The 17,942-nt window shown below is 35.3% G+C and overlaps 1 protein-coding gene across 1 annotated transcript in view; it reads left to right on the plus strand.

Annotated features, from left to right (window-relative positions):
- LOC131162689 (peptidyl-prolyl cis-trans isomerase CYP65) overlaps window positions 1–15,217 on the plus strand; it is a 29,977-nt gene extending 14,760 nt beyond the window's left edge. Inside the window, exons 8-11 of the mRNA XM_058119299.1 lie at window positions 697–953; window positions 1,052–1,340; window positions 14,497–14,607; window positions 14,702–15,217. Of these exons, the coding sequence (XP_057975282.1) occupies window positions 697–953; window positions 1,052–1,340; window positions 14,497–14,607; window positions 14,702–14,908 (864 nt within the window). The 3' untranslated portion in view covers window positions 14,909–15,217. The remainder of the gene's footprint in view (window positions 1–696; window positions 954–1,051; window positions 1,341–14,496; window positions 14,608–14,701) is intronic.
- Window positions 15,218–17,942: the final 2,725 nt, after the last annotated feature.

Below are 17,942 nucleotides of genomic sequence, written 5' to 3' on the forward strand. Positions count from 1 at the left end.
TTTCAAGAAGATGGCCATTATACTCTTGTATAACGAAGAACAATTATCCTTATATTTTCAACAAAACACCTACTAAGAATATGTACTTAATTAAATTCAAGTCCAAAAATTTTCAACAATCATAAATTTAAAAAATTCAATCCTTAATAATCCAATTAAGTTAAACAATTGAGGGCAGTGTATGGTGTGTAAATATTAACCATTATATTATATTATTATAACACAATAATATTATTACTTTCATAGTTTCATTTATTAATAATTTATTATTTAAATATAATAATTGAGTATAATAAGACTATATTATAGGGGCATTGTTATCCAACCTTCCAAAATAGTGAAGGCAATTTGGTCCGAAAAGTAAGATTTTGATGGGAATGGGACATGAAAAATATCCCTGGGGGAGGGTGGAAATAGGGTGCCTGTGTTTTATCTTTCATTTCCAAGAATGTTAAGATGCCCACTACGTAGGATTCTAGTGCCCAAACAAATGTGGGAATGAGATGCTATGGGTGTCATATTTCCGAGAAAGTTGAAAGATGCATGAACGAAACGCCCTCAAAGAGTAATTTCTTTTCATTGATGCACATTTTCTGTATTTTAACTACAATTGGAAAATATGTGAAAATATCACGAACTAGAACATGCTCTGGTATGTTTTAACATGAACTATGCTTTCTTGTTAAATTTTCTCAGGTTAAGAGCCGTTTTACCACTGGTGCTGCTTCCCGATCCTTCACTTCTACCTCTTTTGATCCTGTTACTAAAAATGAATATGAATACGTCAAGGTTGAGAAAAATCCCAAGAAGAAAGGCTATGTTCAGCTCCACACAACACATGGTGATTTGAACATTGAGCTGCATTGTGATATAACTCCAAGGGCATGTGAGAATTTCATCACTCTTTGTGAACGTGGCTATTATAATGGAATAGCTTTTCATAGAAACATACGGTATTGTGATGGCTCCTAATACAAAATCTATTGGATTTGTTTCTTCACAGGGTTATTAATCTTTAATGTTGGGCAGTATTGTCATGAATTTTGTGCAGGAATTTTATGATTCAAGGTGGTGATCCCACTGGCACTGGCAGAGGGGGTGAGTCTATATGGGGAAAGCCTTTCAAGGATGAACTGAATTCTAAGTTGCTTCATTCTGGAAGGGGTGTTGTCAGTATGGCAAACAGTGGTCCACACACAAATGGTTCCCAATTTTTCATTCTCTACAAGTCTGCAAACCATTTAAACTTTAAGCATACCATTTTCGGTATGGTTGTTGGTGGTTTGACTGCACTCTCAGCAATGGAAAAGGTTCCTGTCGACGACAATGATCGACCACTGGTGAGAGTCAGTTCTTTTTTTTTTGGCCTCCTCATTTGGATTATTTTTTATTCTTAATGTTGAACAACTAAATGGTAATTTATCTTTACTTGTTAATAAATATCTCTTGCTCATGAATGTCAGTTTTTTCCCCAATATAGATTAGTTTTTATTCTTAATATAATATTATACATCTAAATGGTGATTTCTCTTTGTTTACTAGTAAATATGCCTTGTGCTTTGCACGTGATTGCAAGTGAATTATCTTGATAAAATTTATTTAAACTATTTAATTTTTCAGAGCAATGTTTTAGAAGGCTCAATCATGGCTCGCCTCAAGGCAAGGCAGGCCTAAAACGCTTCGAGGCTCAATCCAAAATGCCCAATCCCAAATAGGCTAATGCATGACATGCTAAGGCTTACACATTAGTACAAAAGGCACACCTTTTGCACCTTTTTAGTTGAGGCTTACGCATTTTTGGGTGTGCGAATCTCAAGTTAGATTTGGCTGGAAAATTATAACTCCATGTATATATAAAAGGAATGTCATAATATGAGTTGATTTCAAAAACTCTTGAACCTCAACCTTTCCAAAATAATTGAAAGTTGTATCTTAGATCTTGAAAATAATTTGAACTTTATAATTTTACAGATATCTATTGTCATGACATATGTAATGAATTAAAGTTAGCAATTTTTAAATGTCCAATAGAGTTTGCAAATTATACTTGATTTTTTTAAGCATTATATTTGTGATTTTATTAATTTTTATTTATTTGTAAATTGTAAAGTATATGTAATTTATACATATTTTAATTTAAAAATAAAATTCTCAAAAGGCTTATGCACCAATGCCTTATGGCTTACGCCTCACCTCTTAAGGGTTAGAAAATCTTGCCTTATGCCTTTGCTTTTTAAAATATTGTTTCAAAGTAAGAATTAAAAGTCATATTCTCAGAGTTGGTTATGGCAGTGTGCACTTTTTTTAGTTTTTAGGCTGGTCTGGTTGGGGAGGAATGCTTACATTCACGATTGCTCTTTTGCCTATTCATTTGATTTGAGACATGATACTTTTTCTGGCATTGTTGTGGGCATTTTCATCTTATTGTTTTGGTGGTTCCTGCTTCTTCCATATTCAACATAATTGGTTGGCTTTGTGAGCTCGATATTTGGTATGTAGTGCTGGTTTTGTCTTCCCATGTGTGGTTTGCTAATAACACTATTGTTTTGCTTGATGATGATGTTGAGTATTTTTGTGACTATTCTTTCTATTTTACAAATTTTTGGGTGGGTCTCTGGTTGTAGAATTAATTTCAGGAAGAGTGGAGTTGGGGCTGTTAATCTTAGTTCTGATAGGGTTTTGAAATTGACTTCCTTCTCTGGGTTTGTTGTCTTGGATTGGCCTTTGACTTACTCAGGAGCCCCTTTGGGAGGGAACCTCATTCTTTAGCCTTCTGGGATCTTGTTGTCACTAATGTAGTAAGCGGCTGGATGGGTGGAAAGGTGCGTTATTTTTTTAGGTGCTCGTATCACCCTTATACAGGCTATTATCTGCCATTCTTATGTATTTTTTGTCCTTGTTTAGGGTTTATGGAGGAGCTGTTCAATAGCTTGACAGGATTATGAGGAATTTTCTTTGGTCAGGGGTAGAGGAGAGGAGAGATCACTTGGTTAGATGGGTGGTTGATTGTAGGTCTGAGGAGGAGGGTGTACTGCTCTTGGTAATTTTGTGTCGAAAAACTCTGCTCTTTTGGTGTAAATGTTTGTTGTGGTTTTGTTGGAGGTAAAATCCCTTTGGCACAGTGTTATAAAAAGTAACTTGGGTGAGTGGGCGTGATGCTAATTGGGTTCTCAGATGTTCGCAAGAGACTCCTTGGAAGTTCATTTCACAGGTTTACCCCTTCTTTTTTTATTTCAGAAAGTTTGAATTGGGAAGAGGAAAACACATTTGCTTCGGGAGGTTGTTCAGGCGGGGACTCTTGTATCTAGGAATTTGTATTTTGTTTGCAGTAACTAAAATATGATTCTTATAATACAAAAATACTAATTTTTAAAATTAAAATCTTAGAAATATCAACCATGTTTTTACCTTAGAAGAATAAAATTTTAAATTTCATTGCATAATTAAATTATTTTATTTTAACCAATCTTATAATATAATTATATGCGATGGAATTATTTTTTTATTCCTAAACAAGTAATACAATTATCAAGTCTTAGTCTATATAAATTTAAGACAAATCGATAATGCTTTGAGGCAATTATACTTATTCTGATTTGATATTTATAATATATTTACTAACTGATTTTTTAAAATTATAATTTAAAATGAAAAAATTTTACGTAATGTAATGAAGAAAAGTCCTTGTCAACATCAAAAAGTTAAGTTGGTATTGAGCTATTTGAATAAATATGATAAGATATTGGTAATAGGTGTGTAGAAACAGATTTGTAAAGACGTGTGCACGAGATATGTGTAAGGAATTTTGAAAAGGATGGGGGTATTATTGTCTAACACAATATTCTTTTATCAAAGCATATTGTAACTTGGTAATTTTTAATTTAATTTGGTGCATGTCTGCTGTATGTGAAAATTTCAATATACGAGAGCTAAAGTTTAACTCTTTTTGCAGAAGGAAGTTTAAGTTTATTTTTGTGAATTTAAGTGTTTATAAGAACACGTTAACATTTTGTTTCAGTGGGTCTATAAGTCATGCTTTTAATTCATAGATATTAAAATAATGTTAAAATTACATATAACAGTGGTTGAAGGGGACTCGTGAGCAAGATTCCCTAATGTAGATACATAAGTCCTATATTTTGTAGTAGTTTATGTAATCTAGATTTATTAACTGAAATTTTTTTCTTTTAGAATCTGTATTTTTGTTTTGTTTACTTTATGATCAATTTTATTTCTTATAATTTTAAATAATAGGGTGCTCCTGGGTATATGATTTTGCGCCTGATATTTTTCTTTCAAAAGTTTTCTTTATTTCTTCTTTAAATTATACTAGATAGTTTACAATAGTTTTAGGAGCAATTTACCAATCCTACATTTTCTCAAGATATATGTCTTTATTTATTGTTGTAAAGTTAGAGATGGAGGAGAGGAGAGGAGAAGAGAAGAGAAGAAGAGAAAAGAGTGGAAAGAACAGAGTGGCAGTTTTCTGGAGTCTACGTACAGCTCCAGGTCTGCCCTCTTATATAATAATAATAATTTTAAGGACAAAAATACCCCCATTAACATAACCTAATTATTGAAATAACATATTCTCTTATGAAATTCCCCTTCAAGCTGGAGGTGTGTGTAAATATCACCCAACCCCAGCTTGTAACAAACATTAGACAAGGCGTGCTTAAATAAAGGCTTTGTAAAAACATCATCTAATTGATCGTCAGATTCCACAAAGGGCGTCCTCACGACCTTCTTTAACACAACATCCCTCACAAAATGACAATCAACTTCTATGTTCTTTGTCATCTCATGAAACACTAGATTGCTAGCAATATAAATGGCAGCTTGATTAGCACAAAATATATCTATTGGTTTTGTTTCCAAGAATCCCATCTCGGACATAAGAGACTTTATCGACATAAGCTCACTCATAGTATGAGCTATAGCTCGATATTCCACTTCAGCACTAGATCTTGCTCCAATAGTTTGTTTCTTGCTTCGCCACGTAACAAGATTACCTCTGACAAATGGACAATATCTAGTAGTAGACCTTCAATCATCAATAGATCAGCTCAATCTGCATCAGAGTATACCACAATCTAACAATTTCTATTACATATATACATCAAACCTTTGCTAGGAGAGCCTTTGAGATACTGCAAAATCCTACAAACAGCATCCCGGTATGGTTGTTTGGGTTTTTCATTAATTAACTCGCCACCCCCACTGCAGAAGGTATGTTAGGTCTAGTGATAGTCAAGTAGATCAACTTGCCAACCAACTTCCTATATTGAAGTCTGGTCCAACATCCCTAGACAACTTCACATTGTGATCCATAGGAGTATCAACTGGTTTAGCTCCCAACAAACCAATCTCACTTAGCAAGTCCAAAATATATTTTCGATGAGATAGATTCAACCCTTTCCCGTACAATCTGAATACCAAGAAAGTAATATAGAATACCCAAGTCCTTGATTTGAAATTTTGCTTGAAGCCACTGCTTAACATCTGCAATACTACTATGGTTGCTGCCAATGATGATGATATCATCAACATAAACTACTAGAAGTGCCGCATGTGTCTCTGTTTTGCTGGATAAAAAATTGAATGATTAGAATAGAGCACTAGGTAGGGCCTAATGTAGTAACTGCAACACTAAATTTGTCAAACCAGGCTCGAGGAGACTGTTTAAGACCATAAATGGCCTTATGCAACTTGCATACTTTACCATCCTCCTCCTACATATCTCCGCACCAGAAGACATTCTTCACATCCAACTGATATAAGGGCCCATTAAAATTAACTGCCAATGAGATCAATAAACGAATGGAATTTAATCGAGCAAGTGGAGAGAGGGTCTCAAAATAATCAATTCCATATGTTTGCGTGTACCCCTTGGCAACCAACCGAGCCTTAGGCCATCTGATAGAGCCGTTAAGAAGATATTTGATGTTGTAGGCCCAATGACACCTAACCAACTCTTTACCAGGAGGAAGTTCCACCAAGTCCCATGTCCCTTAGTGGTCAAGGCATCCATTTCTGCATCCATTGCATGTTTCCACCTAGGGTTAGAAAGTGCTTCAACATGTGAGGAAGGTATAGAAACTAAAGAAATAGACAAGGCAAAAGAATACATAGGACTAGGAAGGTGAAGAACTGAAACATAATGAGCAATAGGATAAGCAACTAAGGATTGCTGAGCATATGTTCGAGTACTTTTCTGGTGAGCAATGGGCAAATCTAAGTCACATTGGGATGGATCTCCAGAACCAAATTCGAAATAGTGATAGGCAGAGGAGCTGCTTGCATGGTGGTAGTGATGCCTATGCTTGCTTTCTGTCATTTATAGACCTTCAATTTTTTCTTCGAATCAGTAACAAATGGATTTGGAAGAGGGGCAAAAGATTTCTTGAGAGGGATTAGGATAGGACTAGGAGGATCAACACGAGAGGGGGAGCCACAAATTGTTGATGGGATCAAAATAGATTCATCCAAGGAGGACCCAAAACTAGAAAAATAGGGTGTCCCCTAAAACAAGGTGACATCAGCACTAACATATTTGCTATGAGTGTGGGGATCATAACTTCTATATCTTTTATGAGTTCTTGAGCATCCAACAAAGACACATTTAACAATACAGGGAGTGAACTTGTCCTAGCCTGTGGAATATGAACAAAACATGTGCACCCAAAACACGAGTAACAACAAAGAACATGGATGTTTCAGATTACTCGATGGAGAAGGGAATTTGTCCCTCCCTAGAACACTTGAGGGGCATCCTATTAAGCAGAAAACAGGCTATAAGAAGAGCATTTGTTCAAAAGGTTTTAGGGATATGCATATGAAGGAGTAGAGACCATGCTATGTCAAGTAAATGTCTTTTTTTTTTGTTCAACTACTCCATTTTGCTGAGGGGTATGCATACATGATGGTTGATGAATAATCCCTTTGGCCAAGCAAAAAGACTGAAGCTCATATTGAACAAATTCAAGTGCATTATCAAATTGAAAATTTTCAATACCTATACCAAACTGAGTTTTTCTTTCCTAGCAAAATTGAGTAAATACATTCAAAAATTCAAACCTATCTTTTAACAAATAGATCCCGGTCATATGTGAAAAATCATTCACAAAGGACACAAAATATTGATGATAGTCAAATTCTCGACTCTACATGAACCCCAAATATTTGAATGAATAAAAGAAAACAATGATTTACCATGTTTACTATGAGACTTAGCTCCAAACGGAAAAAGATGTTCTAATATGCTTTTCTAACTAGCATGTAGAACACTCAAAACGAGAAACGAACTTGAACATAGGAAGAACTTGTCGTAGTTTTTGAAGGGAAGGATGACCCAAACAAGCATGCCGCTGATCAAGAGAAACACCATGAGTAGAAATTTAGGAAGCCAATGACAAGAATTGGACCCACCATGACCACCATCGAAATAGTCTAGGCCATCCTTCTCAAGCCCTCCACCGATCCTCTTCTTTGTTCGGAGATCCTGAATAACACAATGAACAGCAAAGAAGGTCACAAAATAGTTACGAAACTTAGTTACTTGACTAAAGATTGTAGGTTCAAGGGAAATTTAGGTACATATAAATGAAAGAGGAACAGAAAGAATTGAAAGGATATTGCTAGAACCAGAAACCGGTGTAACTAAACCATCAACAAGATATTGCTGGACAAATTAGGACTACCTGTCATGTGAGAGGAGGCACCAAAATCTATAAACCAAGGTGAGGAGGATGAAGAGGCAAGAAGCCCAGTTATACTTGTATGAGCCACAGTAGCAATAGATGTAAAAACTGAGTTTGGAGTTGTTGAACATGCAAAAAGATTGTTAAACTCCTCTTAGGATATGGTGGATGATGTACTCAACTCCCCAGTGGAGTGGCTAGGTGCATTTGAAGTGTCAATAGTAGAATTGCCTTTCGCTAGGGACTTATTGGCCCAAGCTGGCTTTTCAAGGAGATCCCGATAGGGATTAATGGTATGACTTTCCTTGCTACAATGTGTTCAAATGCGAGAATTGCCATGACGAACTCCTCATCATATTAGACAACTGCTGCCATGACCACAATCCAAACCTCATCTCTGGTCTTTGTCCTCCAAAACTTTCCCTACTACAATTAAAGGTAGTCTCCATGGCTGATTTATTGCGGGAAGGAACTTGAGTTGTCAGGCAGCACACACTAACACAAACACCACTTTCAAGACTTAAAAAAAAACCAGAACTTACAACACTTCAAACTCTCTCAATTCCAGAAAATACAGAACTTCAATAGGCAGCTTTGACACTGAGCTCAAAAAATATCCTAGGAGGAATTACTTAATTACCAAGAACAGGGCAGACCACAGCAAAGTACTGCAGGCCAGCAGCTCCAGGCATTACAGCCGGCAGCAACAGGAAATGAAGGCAGAGAAGAACAGGAAATAAACATTTGAACGCCAATCAATGCCAACCAGCAATCAGTACAAGAAACAATCAATCGCGAATACATGTCATCAAAACAGCATCAGCAGCAAACCACAAACAGACTGACAGAGGAACAGCAGCAGCAGCAGCAGCAGCATACAAGAAACAGTGTAACTGAGTTCTCACTAGCAAATCACCATGAAAACACACAGCTTCTTGCCCAGGATGCTTCACAACCTAACCTAGAGGGCAGATGTCCATCAGCGACTCTCAAACCAACTAGAAAATCAGATTTGAGGTCTATAAGGAAAAAAAAACAAAAAACAGTAGCAAAACCAATTTAGATAAATCATATTTGAAGGAGATCAGTGCTCTAATACCACGTTGTAAAGTTAGAGATGGAGGAGAGAAGAGAAGAGAAGAAGAGAGGAGAAAATTGAGCGGCAGTTTTCTGGAGTCTACGTACAGCTCCAAGTCTGTCCTCTTGTACATTAATAATAATAATAATTTAAGTATTAAGGACAAAAATGCTCCCATCAACACAACCTAATTATTAAAATAACACATTCTCTTCTAACATTTAGAAATTGTGATCAGGCACAACAATTTTCGGAGTAGGATAGCTAGCTCTATTATAAAGAAATCAAAAGAGATTTTAGGTGAATAGAAGATTGTTGGCTTGTAAAGCGAGGCGGTGGTGGAATCAAAAGATGTCCAAAAATTCGTGAAGACAAAAAGAATTTGGTTTAAAACATGACAACAATGTAGAAACGTGGAAAACTTTGAAAATTGTAAAGAGGCAAGAGAAGATGCAAAAAAATCCATTACTGAAGCTAGACATAGAGCATAAAATAATTTGTATACTAGATTTGATGAAAAGCAAGTGGGAAAGAGACATACTTAAAATTGCTAGAGGTAAAGAAAGAGCAAGGACTTAGGGAGTGTCATTCTTTGGCGATGTTTTCCTCTAAATCCTCCTTCTCACACCTTCTAAAAACCCCTTTTTCCATTGCTTTTCCTTGCAGCCTTATCATTTGATAGACTAATGTTCCTTGGAAAATCTGGACCTTCCTTGGAATAGGATTAATATGCATGATATGCTTCTGATTAGAAGGCCCTATATGTCTCAGTCTTGACATGTGTATTATGTGCCGTGAGACCAATGAAACAAATGCTCAACTTTTTCTGTATTGTAAGGTGGCATCACACTTTTGGAATGCCCTTTTCTCTTGCACAGATGAATCTTGGGTGACAGACACCCTAGGATGTGGGAAGCCTCTTGCTAATGAAATATTGGGGGCTTTAACTCAATAGAAAGGGAAGCACCTTATGGAGCGGAGCAGTTTTTGCTACCTTTTGGACCCTTTGGATCAAGATGAACACGAGAATATTTAAGAGCCGCAAATCTTGCCCTAATTTATTATGGGGTAGACCGGTGTTTTTGGCTTCCATGTGGCCCACTCCTTTGGGGTTTATTGTTTTAAGATATTCAAAGTGATTGGATGACAACCCTCATTTTGGTTGTAGCTTCTTGGTATATTGAGGACATCTTGTCCTCTTACATTGAACATTTTCTTGATTCTTAATACAATTTTCTCTTATTAAAAAAAAAAAATGGAAAGAGCAAGGACTTAGGTAATATAAAATGTATAAAAAATGAGGATGATAGTATCTTGGTTAAAGAAGAAGATGCAAAATAAATATGGAGAAATTACTTTAATAAGCAATTTAATAAAAACCAAGTAGAAGACTTAAACTTAGAATTGAAAAAAAAAGAGAATGGCTAAAAAAAATTGAAATTTATTTGCAAAGTTAGAGGTAGTGAAGTTAAGTTTGCATTAAAAAAATGAGAATTGGAAAACTACATAACTGGATGACATTGCAATTGAAGTTTGGAATTGCCTAGGTGATAATGAAATTATTTGGTTAGCTAATTTAAAATGCCTAACAAATGGAGGAAAAGCACTTTAATGCTTGTACCCAAAAATAAAAGTAGATATTCAAAATTGTAATAACTATCAAGGAATTTAAATTATGAGTCATTCATTGTGGGAAATGGAAATTGAGCTGAAACTAATGTTAGGAATGACGGGTTTAGAAGATCAGTTTGATTTATCAAAGGCTATATATCTTTCAAGAAGATTCAATGCAAAAGTTTGAGGAAAAGTAGAGGGACTTGTACATGGTTTTTAATCACTTAGAGAAAAGATAGGATACCTAAGGAAATTCTATGGTGGGTTCTAGGAAAAAAGGGAGTATGCATTAAGGAAATGTAGTAATGAGTAGCGTTACGACTGTAGGTGGAGGTCTAGGAAATTTTCAGTAAGTAAGGGTATGTTTGACAAAATTAAGCATTAAGTGCTGAATACTGAATTAGCCTTTGAATTTTATGAATCAAGCTATAGCTTGATGAACCCCTAAAGATTTAAAAATATAACTTGTTTGGTGATCGTTTAAATGTAATTTTTTTAGAAAAAATAAATATTTTAAAAAATACGAGACCACAGATAAAATTTCTCAAATTCAACAGAAAAATTGCTTGCATTCTTCAAATTAAATAATTTTCAACAAAAATAAACAAATCTGAACACAACAATTCAAATTAAAGAAAAAAAATCATTAAAAAAAAAGAAAACAAATTTGGGATTTGAAAGGAAAGGTAGGCTGGAAATTATATTCAAGAAAAAAATAAAGATGAACGCAAATTGATGGGATCGATGTGCAGCTCCATCAATTTCTTCATCAAGCAACAGCAGCAGGCCATGGAAATCTGCTGGAAATATTCTAGAGCAGCAGCAGCAAGAAAGCAACTTCCCTTTTTTTACTTCAAGAAAAAAATAAAGATGAACGTGAATTGATGGGATTGATTTGCAGCTCCTTCAATTTCTTCATCAAGTAACTGCAGCAGGCCATGGAGATCTGCTGGAAATATTCTAGAGCAGCAGCAGCAGCAAGCAAGCAACTTCCCTTTTATTGCTCTTCACTTATATCTTCATCAATTGATTCAATTTCATCATAGACCCAGCCCCAATTTTGATGCCCTAACTTGAGGCCTAAAGTTTCTTAACTCAAAAACTTAGACCCAGCATGGTCATAATTTATGCTTAAAATGAACTATTTTGCGAGCCATGGAATCTGCTACTCAATTACACACTCTGGTTGAAAAAAAAACCAAATGTGTATAGGGACTCTGAAAAAGTATGGAAATAGTGGAAATAATGTTTAGAAGGAAAATTAATTTATTTTGCCTTCAAGAGACAAAATGGGTAGGAGAGAGCCTGGGAAATTGAAAAATCAAGATTTAAACTTTGGTACGTTGGCAAAGAGAAACATAAAAATAGGGTGAGTATTATTGTAGATAGAGACCTACAAAGATAATGTAGTATATGTTAAAAGAATAGGGGATATGATCATTACAATCAAGTTAGTTTTAGGCTTAGAGATGGTGAAAGTCATTAGTGCATATGCTCCCCAAATAGGCTTAGTAGAAAATCTGGAAAGACAATTTTGGGAAGATATGGATAGTATTTTATGAGGGACTCCGACGTCTGAAAAGACATTCATAGGAGCTGATTTGAATGGTCACATTGGGAAGGATAATATAGGGTATGAGAGGATACATGGAGGCCATGGATATAGAGATAAAAATGAGTCTGGTGATACAATCTTAGATTTTGTCATGTCTTATGATTTGGTTATATTGAATACTTACTTTATAAACAGAAAAGAAAACTTAATTACTTTCAAGAGTAGGTACAATAAAAGTCAAATAGATTTCTTTTTAACTAAGAATGGGGACCGTCTATCTTGTAAGGATTGTAAAGTTATCCTAGGTGAAAGTTTGGCTACACAATGTAGAGTCTAGTGTTAGATATACATATTAAAGAATAGAAGAGGAGTAACATAAATCAACACAAGAGGACTAGGTGCAACTTGAAGGGAGATAATATAGTAAAATTCAAAGATAAAATGAATAAAGAGTGTGATTGGACAATAGGGGATGAGGTTGATATAAATACTGTTTGGAATAAAATGGCGAATTCTATTGTAAGGATAGCAAAAGAGGTTTTAGGTGAGTCTAAAGGAAGATACCTGGGTACTAAAGAAAGTTGGTGGTGGGGTCAAAAGGTCCAAAAAGCCATTATGATAAAAAGAATGGCAAAATTGTAGAAATATAGAAAATCTTGAAAAATATAAAGAAGTGAGAAAAAATGCAAAAAAACTATCAATGAAGCTAAACATAGAGCTTATGATACTTTATATACTAAGCTAGATACAAAAGGAGAAAAAGACATTTATAGACTTGCTAGAGCTAGAGAAGGAAAATTCAAAATTTAGGTTTTATAAAATGTATAAAAGACGAGAATGATAGAATGATAATGTCTTTATTATAGAAGAAGACATAAAAGAAAGGTGGCGGAGATGCTTTGATAAGTTGTTCAATGAAAATTTTAATGAAATATTGAATTTGGAAGTGACAAATGAAGGGATTAAAAGGGATAGGGGTAGGCCTAAAATTACTTGGAATGAGGTAGTGAGGAAGGATTTAATAGCCCTTAGTCTAATAGAGGAAAATACTTTGGATCGGGTGAATTGTCGGAAAAGGATTCTTGTAGTCAACCCCAACTAGTGAGACTTAAGGCTTGCTGCTGTTGTTGTTTGAGATTTTAACTATGAAAAATTAATTAACACTGTAATCAAAAATTCATTTTCAATTGGTATATGAAACAAATTGAAGCCTGGCATGCACTTTTTCATGTTCAAGAATCAGACTATTCCAGAATCCAGACATAATTGGCGCTTCCCTTAAATTAGAATGGGAATAAAGCCTTCATGTATGAGGTACAACCTTTTGTTTTTAGAAAAATAAATTTATTGACGTATGGGAGAGAGAATTACATAGAAAGGAGGGTAAGATATCCTTCTAGTACAAAAGTAAGCAAAGAAACAAATAAAACAATTATAACAAAGTCCCCTTCAATCCTTCTTAAGATCTAACAACATCATTCCTTGAAAGCTACCCTTTTAAAACACTCATTTCAGATTTGAGTAATCAGTATAGTCAAAAGCACTCACCTAGGTGTGTAGGTGATGCGAAGCACTCAAAGATTGACACACCTGTGCCTAGACAGGGCAATGTTGTTCAGCTAGCACTGCCTGGGTACTTGTGTGGGTTCAGAGCAAAGTTTGTTCCACCCCTTTGTATTTATTTATTTATTTTTGGGAAAATAGCTTCTTTTGTCTTCCTCCTCTTTTTTTTTTTTTTTTTCCTCTCCCCAGAAAAAGCTGTCTGCATGTTGCCATTCTCTATTCTCTGTTTTAGAAGAAGATGAGTAAAATAATTGAGTTTTCATGGCGGAAGAGTGGTCACAAAAGTCTAAATAGAGCATCTAGTGGTAGGAAGGCCAGTGAGTCTTAGGATTTATTTGCCTACTGCCTAGTGCCTAGGAGCTTTAATCTATTGATATTTAGAGCATCCTTGAATTTTTTTTTTTTTTTTTCCCTATTTGTTCTACTTTGGAGCATATTAGAATTTATTGATTGTGGTATTTTTGGTGAGTCATCATATGGAACTTAGGTTTTAGAGTACTTTTCTATGGTGGGGGGCTTACATTTTTAGCGATTGTTTTACTTCTTGATGATTTTTATTGGTTTCTACATTAGTTGAACTTATTGTGTAAGCCATATACTAGTTTTTTAAACCGGCAGCTCACTTATTCAGGTGAGTGCCTAGTGTGTACCAGGTGAGAGATTTCTTGGTGCCTTATGGGCATCTTGAGCTTTTGACACTGCGAGTAACCGGGGCTCATATATGTTTGCCAGAATGTTTTCTCATCATTCAGTTATATGGAGATGTAGTAATTTTACTGTTGTTTGTATAAGGGTCACTTGCTTTGTTAATTATCATAAAGGATCTATAAAATTCTTGTCCTGTGTTCTTTCTGAACAACTTCTTCAGATTCTATTTTCAGAGTTCTACGATCAAGTTACCGCTATTCTGTAATTCATTGTTATGTCTGCTCCCCCCCCAACGCTCCTCCTCGATGCGCTTATTTTTATTTTCCTTGATTGTGCAGGAAGAGATCAAGATTACCAGTGTTACAGTATTTGTCAATCCTTATGCAGAATCAGATGAAGAAGATGAAGAAAAGGCCAAAAATGAGAAAAAATCTGAGGACAAAGATAATGTTAGTTTTCAGCTATCTGATATCAGAATGATGGCAATGGCATTTGTATTTTCTATTCAAAATAACTACATTTGTTCCTTTTGTTTGTCTTCAGGATAAGGTTGGGTCATGGTATAGCAATCCAGGTACAGGAACAAAAGAGTCTGTAGCTGTGGGTGGTGGTGTTGGAAAGTACTTGAAAGCAAGGAATGTTCAAGCTGAATCAGTTGCAGATGATACTAATCTGCAGGCAATTTCTGTGCCTAAGAAAAGGAAGTTGGGTGTTTCAACAGCAGAGTTTAAGGACTTTTCTACCTGGTGACATTACTCCAACATGTTGTGCCATAAAAATGTAAAATTTATGCGAAGGCAGTCTAAGCCAGCATTAATTCTCTCATTGGAGAGAGAGAGAGAGAGAGTTGGAACTGGATCATCACGGTCTTAATTTCCAGACTAGATTATATAATGAGATGTATTGCATCAGAAATGGCTTTAGAAATTGCTGTTGTAAAACCCTTGACCTTGTAGTTTCTACAGCCATTTTTCTATCTTCATTTTTTTTTTAAAGCTGTATAGTGAGATTGTATTGAATCTGAAATGGTTTTAGTAATTTAGTACCCAATTTTGTTCATTGAAGGTTAATGAAAAATTGTGTGCGTGACATAGTAATAGTAATTTGGAATTTTGTGTTTTTTATGTTCTACTGTGTCGAGATGAAATTCTTCCCTAAATTAAGTCTTGTTGGTCTTGGTTGAGTGATCATACTTATGTATATTATTTTTTTCCGATTAATTAAATTTTTATGTTGACATTATATCATCTTACCCTTACCCTGCTCCTTTTGCTTTATATTACTATTTACCAGATTTGGGAGTTCATGACCGCAGCAACTTCCTTCTACAGTGTACGTTCACTCATACATAGTACTCCTTTGTATAATACATTCGAGGACGCAGATACTGGGCTCGTTCCTGATCTCATATTGGCCAAAAGGTACACCACCTACTTCCCCTCTCTATTCTCTAACTCGATAGGACCGCAAGTAACTCTTGAGCTCTGGTCTGCTTGCCAATGCACTTGTGCTTAGATAATGTTTTTGCTGCTTTCTCACTGAAAATATACGCTTACATTGGTGGAATGGTACATGCTTTTATATATATGGCTCATCTCATCTTATTTATGTCGTAATTTAACACAAAAATTTAATCCCATTTAGTGGGACTTAAAAAGGCTTGATTAGTTAGTGTTAATTGTTCTAGGTGGAAGGATCTAGGTTGGCAAACAGAGGTCTGGTAAAATTATTCGTGCAGTAGTGCACTAACAAAACTCTCTGGGTTCGAGTAGTGGTGAGGGGAGCTCAGGTTTTGGGGGTTGAGCCGAACATGAAGGTTTGAGTATATGAGACATGGTGTGTGTAATCATGTTGTTGGGGGTGTAGTGGGGCACTACTCATTGGATCTTGGAACTTGTGAATGTAGACTTGTCACTTGTCAGTTCGCTTGCTTACCAGCCTTTTACGCCCGGCGAGGATAAAGGGCTTAAAGACCGAAAGCAACTGCAAATTAACCTAGGGCCTTGAGGACTAATTCTTTCCTTTCTCCGGCACCCAGGAGATGCATCGAGGTTTGTATTTTTTTCTCTCTTTTACTTTTAACAGTTCTTTTAGCACTGTAATTTATTGATAAAAGTACAGTCCAAGAAATGAAAGAAGATTTCTAATGTGGAGTCCCACTCACATGGTTTTAAATAAAGGCTGCCACCATTACGATTTTTTGAGTTACCGATATCGTTGCGCATATCGTGAAATCTCGGTGGGAAGAAAAATCACGGCTGTAGCGGCCGTTACGTAAAGGCCGCTACGACCGTTACAAAACCACTACAGGATTATTATGCCAAAAAAATTATTTTATTTTTTACATCTCTCTCTCTCTCTTTGATGAATCATTCTCAATATACCATGCGGCGAGAGTGGTAAAAGATTATAATGAGGATGACAATGACATAAAATTTACTATTTCTTTAAATACTCACAAAAGATACATTAATTAACAATTTGAAAATCTTGTTAGGAAAATATTTTATTTTGATAATATTAGTAATTTGATATTTATGTTCTATATTTTTTAACTTCAACCTTCTTCTTTTTAAGTTATTTTATATTTGTATTATTCCTATGTCTTATGTGTCCAATAGATTAATTGAGTGTATAAAATATTTTGTTTTATTAATTAATTTAGCACACAAGATCACATATAAGAGTAATGCGAAAAATAAATACGCGCACACACGCAATTTTTCTATCAATGGCGGTTTAAAACAAATGTAAACTTGTTGTCCTTATCAAATAACTTAGTCGAACTAAAGGGTTCAAAATATACTAAAATTCTTTCTAAGAAGGGTTAAAAACTTAGAACATGTAAGTACACTTATATGCACAAGGTTGTGTGTGCTTGAAAAAAATTCACAGCCATTACACTTGCATCCCGTTATGTAACATTCGCTACTGTCACTTCTCGTTACACCTGCTACCGTTGCGTTGCGCTGCTCGCTACTGTGATTTAAAACCATGGTCCCAGTGCATAAAGTGTTAAATTTTAAAGTCATTTCCAGCAGTGTGGTGGGATATCAACCAAAGTGGGCATTCAAAGTCCAACATGGGCTGCACTATTCATATGATGGTTACACTATTCATATAGTGATTACACTATTCATATGATGATTGCACTATTCATATGACGGCTATCTACCATGATACAAATTCAAAGGTTGGTGAGCTACCCAACCTACTTGTTGAAAAAGGAGGCTTACAAACCTCCTCCTATAAATAGGGAAGTAGTGGAGAAGGAAGAGCTCATCCCAAGCATCTCCAACTCCAACTTCAAAGAGAGAGAATCGAGTACTCTCCTGCAAAGTGTCCTTGTAGTATGTATTTCTAGTTTCTCCTATTTTTGAGAGTTTTATATACTCCTAATTTAAGAAAGAGTTATCATGGTTCTCCTCTTATAATTAGAGAGAAGTTGTATCATCCTTTTACATAATTGATTTCTTCTACTCTTACTCGTGATTTTTCCTTCGATTTGTTTAGGGGGTTTTTCACGTAAATCTTGTTGTCAATTCTTATTTTAGTTGTGCGATATTGTTCTTACCCATTCAATTTCCTAACAGTGGTATCAAAGCCTTGGGTTACGACCTTTGGGTTGGGGGTTACTATTCACGATTACTATTCATGCATGTCACTAGATACTTTTACAGTATTGTGAACGTATATGAGTTTTGTTCAAGTATACAGTTCCATTCATTTACGATACTATTAATGTAGATGGTGTTATTCACGGTGAAAAAGTGGGAGCTAGTTT

The sequence above is a fragment of the Malania oleifera genome, chromosome 1 (assembly GCF_029873635.1).
Source record: "Malania oleifera isolate guangnan ecotype guangnan chromosome 1, ASM2987363v1, whole genome shotgun sequence".
In the NCBI taxonomy this organism is placed as follows: Eukaryota; Viridiplantae; Streptophyta; class Magnoliopsida; order Santalales; family Ximeniaceae; genus Malania; species Malania oleifera.